Source organism: Condylura cristata, unplaced genomic scaffold (assembly GCF_000260355.1).
Source record: "Condylura cristata isolate star-nosed mole 26May11 unplaced genomic scaffold, ConCri1.0 scaffold00009, whole genome shotgun sequence".
In the NCBI taxonomy this organism is placed as follows: domain Eukaryota; kingdom Metazoa; phylum Chordata; class Mammalia; order Eulipotyphla; family Talpidae; genus Condylura; species Condylura cristata.
In genome coordinates, this window is record NW_004567110.1 from 63,480,043 (window position 1) to 63,490,750 (window position 10,708).

At 47.5% G+C, this 10,708-nt stretch overlaps 1 protein-coding gene across 5 annotated transcripts in view; it reads right to left on the minus strand.

Annotated features, from left to right (window-relative positions):
- The window catches only part of DBNL (drebrin-like), a 12,169-nt gene extending 3,003 nt beyond the window's left edge, over positions 1-9,166 (minus strand). Inside the window, exons 1-9 of one of the 5 annotated variants that reach the window (XM_012722972.1) lie at positions 9,002-9,166; positions 4,886-4,941; positions 3,939-4,111; positions 3,541-3,612; positions 3,303-3,377; positions 1,908-2,054; positions 1,123-1,200; positions 581-735; positions 416-461 (exon numbers count right to left, since the gene is read on the minus strand). In XM_012722972.1, the coding sequence (XP_012578426.1) occupies positions 416-461; positions 581-735; positions 1,123-1,200; positions 1,908-2,054; positions 3,303-3,377; positions 3,541-3,612; positions 3,939-4,111; positions 4,886-4,941; positions 9,002-9,084 (885 nt within the window). In that variant the 5' untranslated portion in view covers positions 9,085-9,166. Of the gene's footprint in view, positions 1-415; positions 465-580; positions 736-1,122; positions 1,201-1,907; positions 2,055-3,302; positions 3,378-3,540; positions 3,613-3,938; positions 4,112-4,885; positions 4,942-9,001 lie in introns of all 5 variants that reach the window. The other 4 variants (XM_012722971.1, XM_012722974.1, XM_012722973.1 and 1 more) reach the window with 4 other exon arrangements.
- Positions 9,167-10,708: the final 1,542 nt, after the last annotated feature.

The window sequence follows — 10,708 nt, forward strand, 5'->3', positions numbered from 1 at the left end:
TGTGTGTGTGTGTGTGTGTGTGTGTGTGTGTGTGTGTGTGTGTGTGTGTGTGTGTGTGTGTGTAGCATATGGGGTGGCAAAGGGAAGAGAAAGGGTCAAGAAACAACACCAAAGCTAAGGGGCTCACAAGGCCTCTCTTAGGACGAGGCTGAGGTCCATGCCAAGAGCTTCTGCCCATACTCTTCTCACACCTTTGATGTGCCAAAGGGTATCACAGATCTCCATCTGCCCAGGCTGGCTAGAGGACTCTCACCAGCGGGCTAGGCCAAGAGCAGCCAAGGTCTGCATGTCAGGAAGAACCCATACAGTCAACATAGTCTAGAGGCAGCTTCCACTTCTGCTGTAGCAAGTATGCAGATCTGGGACTCCCACACTACTGTATTTGCACCTATGGGTTGAAGCATCCACGTCTCACCTGATCCCCTCTGTTCCTTGAGACCATTTCCTGCTGTTCATACTTCCTGCTGGGAGGGGCAGAGGGAAAAGCTGGATCCCAGCCCAATGAAGACCCTCCTCTTCTCAGGACACTCCCGGGAACAATGAGAGGTCCTGAGACAGGCTCTAGGAGGCAGTCTCCCACCTCATCTGTGGGGCAGGCTCCCTGTCTTGTTCCAGATAACGCTGTTCCCGGAGGGTGGCCTCACGTAGCTCGCGCTCCCTCCGTTCCTCCTCCAGCCGCTGCCGCTCCTCCTCTGCCCGCTGCTTCTCCTCCAGTCTGCGGTTCTCCTCTTCCTTCTGCAGAGAGAACCACGCCCACCCCTCCCTGCTCATGCCCAGCTCCTGTACTGTCTAGCAAGTTGGACTCTGTCCTCTTAGCCCATTCCTACCCAGGCCAGGGTCAGCAACTCTTTCCTTCTGAATGGACACAATTCATTCTAGATATCACTGCAAGGTACCCTTTGAGAGGCTGCAGCCTGATCAGGGCATGGTCAGGTTTGAGCTTGAAAGCTCACTAGTCTTGTCACTTAACCCCTCTAAGTCTCAGTTTACCATCTATAAAACTGGTTACCATTAGGTACTAACAAAAGCATTTGCCGGATGAGCGTACTGTGAGAAACATGAGGTACAGCAAGTAAAACACTATTGCATGCCTGGCATACTCACACCCCAGGGAACACTCACCTCCGCTTTGGCCCAGAAGCTGTCTTTGCCTACCCTTTTGATCTCAGATACAGCATTGGTCTTCTGGTACACAGAGCCCTGCAGGACAGAGAATTCACTATGGATTGTAAAGCGCAGGCAAGAACAGCTAGCAAAGGTAAAGCCAAAGGTGTCAAGAAACTAACACCGAGATGTCACCTGGAAATCACCAGGTGAGAAAGCCTAGCCTCAGACAATATTGCAAGGGTCTCTGGTTACACCAGGCACCTGTGGTGGAATCCAGGGCAGGAAAGGTCTGCCTGAGATTCCTGAAAACTTCTGTCCAAGGACCGATCTGAGGGGCTGGTCCACCACCCCCAGACAACTCACCAGTACGGCAGTATTCATGCATTTCTATAGACTCCAATTGTTCATCAGAGGACTCATTTCTCTACATCACATTAGCATAAACACAAGCTAGCAGGGATGGACCCTGACTACCACTTCAAGTTCCTCCATCTGGGGCAACACAGGACACATTGGTGCTATGGGCTCTAAATTCTCTGCCTGCCAATAATTTATCATGCAGAGCTGGCCTAAGAGGCACCAGGCAGGTTTGAAGGTGACTCATTATGCCCACTAGCATGTGCCTCATCAGGATGCAGCTCCTGTTCCTGCCAGGCACAAGGTCATCTTCAACATCTCAATTCAGTTCAAGAACTAAAAGCCAGGAAGGTGGGTAAGATGCCAACAGCAGGTTCAGATCGTCTGAATGCTGGCAACTACACTCTCCTGCCCCACTGTTGTGAGGCCCAAGCAGCACTTACCACAGGGGCCTGGGGGCCTGTGTCCTGGAAGCAGCTGCTCTCCCTGTGGAAAGTGTAGTTGGCACCTGAGGCTCTGGCCACCTTCTGCATGATGCACTCAGGCTCTACATCCTCCTCAGCCCTTGCGTTGATGGTCACATGAGCCCCCTGCAGTAGGAATATCACCTAATGGAAGACACTGCAACCCCAGAAGGGGACAAGCTGCAAACTACAATCTGCTCCTCACAACACCACTGCACAGGACATGGGTTAGGAACAGAGGCACATTCTTTGTATGGGCTCAGACAAACCAACTTGAGATAAACCCCTTTTATGTGTTCTAGTTCATGTAGAAGGCCCTAGTTCTCCATGGTGCAGCCTGTGCTTTGTTCTGTGGTGCTGTCTGGTCTCTGCTGCAGTTCAGTACAGACTGGCAGTAAAGGGCTTCGTCTTTTTTTAAAAGATTCATTTATTTATTCATACAGAACTGGGGTACAAGCCAGAGGTGCAGGGACAGTGAGAGGATTCACCATAGAGTGGGGAACAGAACAGGCAGATGGATGAAGTACACGACTGAGGGGGCAGATGGATGAAGTACACTACTGAGAGGAGCAGCTAGTGAGACAAGAGAGGTATGCTGCACCATGTGGATCATCTCTGGGGCAGGGAATTGAACTTGCACTAAAGCAGCTGCAACTGCAGCTGCAGCTGCAGCTAGCTTCACAGTGCTGTACTTTAACCCACTGCACCACTAGTGAGGGCCAAGGCCTTCTTTTCTGATCAATGAAAATTAACCTTAGGGATATATGCAAGCCAACATATTTTCTAGAGAAAGCAAGGTTTGACTTCCTGAAAAGTCAAACCTGTAACATCCCTCACTGTTTACTAAATACCCAGTAGACTTATGATCGTGAGTTGGGAAAAACAGGTGCAACTGAAGAAAAGCTGGCAGAACTAGAAATTAAAGTCCTGCCTTCTTGCCAGGAACCAAAGAAATGCAGTCACCTGACAACACTTTTCAGAAAATGCTTATGAAATTATGACTGACATAAATTCATGCTGAAAAGGATTAGAAAGAAACAAATAACTTTCTTCTCCAAATTCTAACAATACTGCTAAATGTCTGTAGTGCTCATAAAATAATAAGAACCTAAGATTCCTTGTGGTCAAAAAAAAAAAAAAAAAAGTCTTTTGCCCTTCATCCCTACTGAGGCCAGCCTGCAGGTGGTTCTAACCACATCCTGATCTCCCAAGCACTTGCTGAGCAAGGGTATAACCGACTCTGCTTATACCCTGAATCTAGAGAGAACATCAGGATGTGTTACAACACTTCTACCTCAGTCACACCAAGGAATGTTTGCAACTGGGAAACTCTGAGACCCTTTGGAGAAAGAACAAGACTGGGGTGGCCCTCACCTTTAGGAAGTTGGCTATGGTGCTGACATGGTTGGCGCATGCTCCCTTCCGCACGTCATTCACGCCCTCGCCAGTCTGCAATGACATACCCAGTATGACCCTCCTTCTCCAGTTTGTGACCCGAGGCACCCTCCCCCCAAAACCACTTCCCTCCCCTAGGGACTTGGAAATTTCCCAAAAGACCCAGAAAAAAGAAAACTGCAACCCCCAAACAGAGGGACAAGGTGAGCTTTCTCACCTCCAAGCCCAGAGATTCTCTGGGGGAGGGCAGCTGCCAGCTTCCACTGCAGAATTGTTTCCACCTGGGATTCTATTAAAACCCCAACCGTGGCCTTCTCCATACCCTCTGCTCCCTCAGGATGATCTACCCCAAAGAAGAGAAGGTCAACAATGTCCTCTGATTGTGCTACATTTTGTAGGAGTGGTACTGGGCTTGGAGGTTGAATTTTCTAATAACAAGGCTCCAAGTATTCTTTGGACCACAATGAATTAATCCATTATAGGTACCAACTACTGGCTGTCCTGAAGTCAAGTCCTCCTCTGCTCCAATCATGAAAGGCAAAGTAGGAAAGAAGAAAAGAAATTTATCTGGGTCACACCTATATGAGAACTTAAGAGCCCCCAAGTTACACATACCCAGTTGATGAGGACGAACTTGGGCAGACCAGAGTTGGGGTCCTTCACCTTGCAGAAAGCGTACATCACCTTCCCGCTGTTGAGCTCCTCCACCATCTCCTCCAGGCCCCCCTCTGCAGCAGTCACAAGGAGGGTCAGAGGTAGCCTCGGCAGTCCCTTGCTTGCCCAAGCACCTACCCCAACAGGAAATGAAGCCCAAACTGACTCTAAACCAAGATTCTCATCCTTAACAGCATCAGAGTCAGATTCTTAAGCTTATTTTTGAGAGCTTGATGGGGTCCCAAGACCTACATCTGTGACAAGTACCTCATATTGCTTTTTTTTTTTTTACTCATACTAACCTAAAAACCATTCTGTTAAACCCACAGGTAAATCTAGAAAGGAAAATATCATTTCTGCTACAAACCACACACCAGACTGCAAATGGAGGATCACTGTGACAATATTATTATTCACTAAGACCCCACAAAATGGTCTGAAATGGGTCATCAACATGTCTGCTCAGCTTCTGTGGGAGGACTGCAAGCAAACAGGTATGTCCCAAAGTCATATACTGGCTTAGCTTTTAGACTTGGAGATAGGATCAAGGAGGATTTCCCTAAACCATTCTTACCTGACACTGAGGTTGTTAGCCCATCATAACTAGAGTTTGAGGTTCTTATAACCTGCTGACTAAATCTTCCCAGATGGCAAGAAAAAGCTGGATCAGGTATTTCAGTTAAGGGGTTTCACAGAACCCGAGGCAGTCCTGAGTCCCTGTTCTGGCCACATGTATCTGTATGCCACTTGTCACCTTCCTCTCATGACTGCTGAAACACCAACCAACATGGACTAGTGACAGTCACAACTTTCTCCCTTCAAACACTTTACCCTTTTTCTCGTCGCCTGTCTCCTGATGTTCCTGAGAACCCATTTCATTCATTCTATTCTTGCTTGTTCATACTCACCCCCAGTTCCAGCCACACGGATATCATTGCTGTTGCCTTCATAGGTAAAAAGAGCCCTGAAACAAAACACACAGGGGCGTAGTAACTAGCCTTGGATTTCAGCACCTAACCACATTTATGCTGCAGTCCAGAGAACTCAGCATAGTAACACTGCAGGCTGACAGGCGCCCAACTATGACCCACTAGGCAGGATTTCAGTAGGCTAGTGGGTCACCTCTGAAGCATCAACTGGCCTTACTTACCATAGAAGCTTATTGTGAGGGACAAAACCAAGGAGTCAGGGAGCATACATCTACTTTGAGGAAAACTGAGCTGTAAACCTCAGAGCACCTTTCTACGTGTTCATGTGTGAAACAATGACCTGACTACCAAGTATGTGAATTTGAAAAGACAAATGATATTTGTGTGTTCCTAAACTAAAGTACCGAAAAGAGGGGTAAGGAGGAGGAGTATGTGTGTCAGGCACCTAGAAAGCTGCACATATACCCCTGTGCATAGCTATATACTATCTTCTGGGAAGCCTGAAGAGTTGATAGAGCATGTCTCTTGGCTCAGGACTCTGTGGACAACTTGGACTTTTATAGGGTGCATACAGCATCAGCAACCACAAAGGCTATCATTCAATATGAAGTCAGGAACCTCACAGAACAGGCTCCTGGATCTGGCAAGTTTATATTTAGCAGAGTCTTAACTACTCACAGGTGACCCTGGGATGTCATACTATTTTTCTTTGTCAAACCACCCACATAAACTAGAAAGCTTCAACCTTATAAACTTATGATCTGGCAATGTTGAAGAAATATGGTAAATTTTTAAAAATATGGAACATGGGAGGTCCCTTGACCACAGAACAGAGGTTACTCAATAAGAATATTCTGTAAGAGGTGGCTTTCCTGCAGTTTGCATGAATCCTATCCACTGCACCAACTCTATAGCAGTTAAGAGTAGCTCAGCTCCAGAAGGGCTCACAAAGGTCACAGGACCTTTGGTGATAAACAGCCTGACAGAAACCAAATCAGCATCTACTTGGCTACCCAAAGGCCTTCCTAATGTTACTGAACAGCTGCCTATGCCCAAGAAAGACCTAAACCCAGCAGATCTGCCTGTCATGAAGGACAAGCTGCTAGGAAAAAATCACTGCTTCTCAGGAGAGAAGAGAATGTAGAAGAAAGAAGGAAACATTAACAGGAAAACTCAGAGTAGAGGGAAAAGAAGCTTTAAAGGTGGTGGACATCCAGAGACTCTGGTGGCCAGAGTCCTGATGAGTACATATCTCCAGATCACAAAGCTCAGGGATCACAAAGCTCAGAGAGAAGTTGGGGGCACTCAAAAATCAGCAAGAAATATATATGACCTCTCTATCTAGCACTCAGCACCTAGTAAGAGCCAAGTTCCATGTCTCCCACCTGCCCCTCCAACTCTATCCCTCTGTGTCCTCTATACCCTGGTTTCATGAAAATCCTCAGTTCAAAAACAGTACAAAGAGGATGGGGGCACTGAGCACATTAGCTTTGATTCATTACTTCTAAAAGTAGTTCCAGTAACTCTGCTTCTGGTACTGGAAATATAGCTAAAAACAATAGCTTGGCTACCCCATCTGTGGAACTTTCTAAAGGGGAAAAATACACATCAACATGACTGTACTGTCAGTGAAGTGGTTGCAGGTGAACAAATAAACAAATAAACCTCAGGGAGGAGCATGTGGAACCTAGAGAAAGACCCAAGACAGAAATAATGTGGCAACCCAAATAATGTCCCAACCCATCTGGCTCCATGGCCAGGTCCAAATCCACCTCCTCTACCTGTGAAACTTTTTATAACCCTCCAAACTGGAGACCTCTTCTTGCTCTGATATCCTCTACCATCTTTTCTATACCCCTCAATCCATCCTTCATCAGAGCATCTACTACACATTACAGCCCTGCACCGTGAACAGAGAAACAGGGTCCACGTCCACAATTAAGAAAAATGACAAGAAAAACTGAGGCCTCAGTCCAGCAGAAATCACACAGGTTAAAAGGAAAATGTGTCTGCAGCCAAGGAGTTAGAAATCAAAAAAACCTCTCTAAGACATCAACCTCAATACTGAAATGTGAAGTTTGGGGAGATGATACAGGAGAGTACTCCAGGGAGAGGAAGCAGCAAGAGCAAGGTCTCTCAGGAGGAAGTGTCTTGCAACTTTGAGGAAGAGAATGAAGCTAACATGGTAAATAGGTGTGGCCACATGAGGTAAGTGGGAGGGGCAGCAGCACAGCGGGTAAGGAGCCTTGTTAGGTTGGGTAAAGAAGTCTGGGTTTATAGTGGGCAACAGGAAGCCACTACAGAACTATAAGAGAGGAAGTGCATTGGTCTAGACATTTCTTCAGCTAATGAGTGGGAACCTGCCACAAAGCTATCTGTTGAAATACTTAATGGCTATGACAATAGTGGTGGAGGCCAGGTGCTCAAGCTGCTGAGAGCAAAAGGAGCCTGGGGATTGGTGAGGAGAATGGTCAGAAGAGCGGCTGTGAGAGGAAAAAGAAGGCTTAGCACTCTCATTAGGCACAGAGAGGAGATGGGATGGCAGTGGACAGATCTTGCAAAAAGCCCAAAGCAATGCTGAATTGTCTTCAAACTAGGGACAGTCTGGTGAAGACTAAGGATGAAGAGAGACTTGGAAGGACAAATCAGTAGGAGGCCAAGGGATCAGAAGGGATTGCACTTATTAAGAGGCAGTAAGGAGCAAAACCCTAAGTAGAAAGAACCGCAGAGAGAAAAAGATACTTTTGAGTTCTTAAATCTGGTGACCTCATGTGGATGTGAAGATGGAGCACTTGGTGCGAAGATACTTAAAGCAGTGTTTAGAGTAAAATTAGAGGTCTAAGGGCCCTCTGAGACTAGGAGGCAGGGTGGCAGCCTGACATCTAGAAACAGGGATTATAAAGAAGAGAAGGCAGAAAAACTGCTTGTTACCAGACTTCTAATTAGAACAGATGTGTTTCACAGGACCTTCCTTAGCTCTTGCTTAGTCAGCTGCTAAGTCAGCTTTCCTGCAAAATTTTGCACAAGTGCCCATGCAGGGTGCCCACATGTTCCTAGACACAAGAGGAGGAGTCTGCAGACATTCTGCAGACTCAAATAACTGGTATTCTAAAATTTCTCTCCAAAAGGTCCTAGCTGAAGAAAGGGCCAGAATACAATATCCTCAGTGCCACAATAGCACAATGCACAGAAGTACAGGGAACTGGAGAAAGCAGAGATGCCAAAGCAGGCACAAATGTTAAGTGGAAACATGCCAGTCACAGTAGCACAGGAAACGGGATAAGGCTTCCCAAAGCTGTTCAACTCAGTCCACCATGCTCAGCATATTTCTAGAACTGTAAGTTGTGAGCACTGGTAACAAAAAGCAATTTAACCAAATGAGAAAGTGACACAGAATTACCATACACTGCTACCAGTGGATGCAGACAGAACAGAGTGCAGACCATGTGACTGGGCTGCTAGGGGCTATCCCAGAGACCTCAAAGATCCAGAACTCCAGGAATATAGCCTCCTCATCTACATGAGACCGAAATACCGACAGCCTACAGGCAGATGTCAAGGGGCGATAGATGGAAGATGGAATCTTCTCCCAAATAGGTAGGCAGCATCTTGTTTCATTCATTTCCCCATAGCTCTCCGGGGAGTGTTCTTGCAGAAAGGCAAGTTCTAAAATTCTTATTACAGAGAAACAAGGATACAAAGCCCTGAGTTCCTTGTTTGGCTCCAGCCAAGCTGCCAGACCGCTCTCAAAAGACCGGTTCCAGAACACAGTATTTGTGAGAAGCGGACTACGGCTTCCGCTTTCTCACGGAGGGTTGTGCAAGAGCTCTTGGTCCGGGGAAGACTCAGACCCAGAAAGGTGAAACTGGAGAAGTCATCAGACACGGAATAAGGGGAGGCCTCGGGAGCCAGGGCCAGAGACCAGCGGCCCCCAGCCGGATTTACCCAACCCACACAAGGAGGGGTAAGGAATTACCAGGGAGGAGACATCACCTCCCTGCACTGCAGGTGAGCAAAGGACACCTACGGCAGCCATCTCCGCAGCCCTCAACCTCCCCAGCCCTGGTCCGCCCTGCGGCCCGCCTCGGCGCTCACCAGTCTGTCGGGGACTTCTCAGTGACCACCCGCACGTAGGCTTCCTGCAGGGCCGGCCCGTTCCGGCTCAGGTTCACAGCCATGGCTCCCGGCCCAGTTCAGCCGCTGCCGCCTCAGCCGCTTCCGAGGAGGCTGCGCACACGGGCAGAAGCTCCGCCCCTGGAGACCGGAAACCCGGTAGCGAAACCGGAAGCGACGCGATGGGGCAGGGGTGGGCTTGCCCTCCTCCAGAGCCTAAGAAAAAGGGCTGTTGTGCGGTAGCCGGAAACCGCCCTGCTCTAGGGGGGTGGGGGGGGGTGATTTACAGCGTTCAGTAGCTCTTTCTGTGCTCCGCCCCACCCCTTCCTGCCCCAGCCTGTGGTAGGACTTGTGCGCCATTAAGAGGAATCCAACGCAGCCGGTTAGCTGCTTATAGAGCACTATGTATTTGTATTATATATTTTTTTCATGTGGTGCCCTTATTTGAGAATTTTGAATTCACACAGTACTCCTCCAATGGGGTCCTTGTGAGTGTGTGTGTATCCGTCCACTCAACAGAAACTTGCCATGTGTGTGTTTTATATGATTAAAATGAAAGCCGTAGCGTAAAAATAAACTTTAAGTGGTACCCACACCAGGACAAATTTAACTGCAATTACTGTTGTGCCTCCGTGATCTCTCCTATGTGAGCATATTGTAAAATGTTCTGCCAACACTATAGGTGTCTTCCCACAAACAAGAGAACAAAACTATCTATGCAGACTTAAAGTCAGTGAAACAGTTATACAAAAATTTGCTGCCTGCTGATAAACCAGCCTTTCAAACCTCACTAATGAGCAAGAAACCAGATAAATAAGATAAGCAATGGTACCCAGTTTTTACATGTCAGGAGTGTTACTGAATGTGGTAAAACTGTCAGGAGTGTTACTGAATGTGGTCTTGTTTCCCTTAGCCAATAAAAGGAGCCAGAGCTAGAGGAGAAGGAAAGTAATTTAATTTGCCAACGAACTGAGGAGGACAGCAGACTCTTGCCCAGCTCTTTGGCAGCGTGCGGGGCATTTTATTCAAAGAAGTAAAAAGGGGGGATGGGCATGTTCTTTGCTGTAGGCAAAGATTTCTACAGACATTTGGGCATGCACCAGTTCCCCTGACTTGGAACCCCAGTAGTACACTGAATGCTGATCATCAGCCCCAAGCCAGGAGGCCAAGGGAGAGAGAGCCTCAGCTCAACATGGCTCGGCTCATACACACACACACACACACACACACACACATATTTGTTCATATATTTTGTGACAATGATTGCTTAGCTCCGCCCTTGGGTTCTTGAGTCCTCCCTTTGGTATTGCTGGGAGTTGTTTCCGTGACTGAAGTAGAGGGTGGAATCCACAAAACCAGTATCTGCAGAGTTCCTCCAGGACATCCTTTCCCCTAACACTAGGACCCAACAGCGGAGTTAAGCTGCCATTTTGGGTTTTTGTATAGAAGAACAACATGTTGGGCTGAGGCTTTCTCTCTCTTGGCCTCGTGGCTGGTGGTTGGTCACTTGGCTCTTCATCAGCTTTCAGTATGCTATTTTAGGGTTCTAGATCAGCAGTACTGGTAGGGTGCATTAGTTAATTTGTATCTCCCTCTCTTTCACTGGGTTGTTCCTTTCCTTTTTTCACTTGTAAATAAACCCATTGTTGACCTTTCTGTGTGTGTCTGCAGTGCAGTTGAATCTTAAGT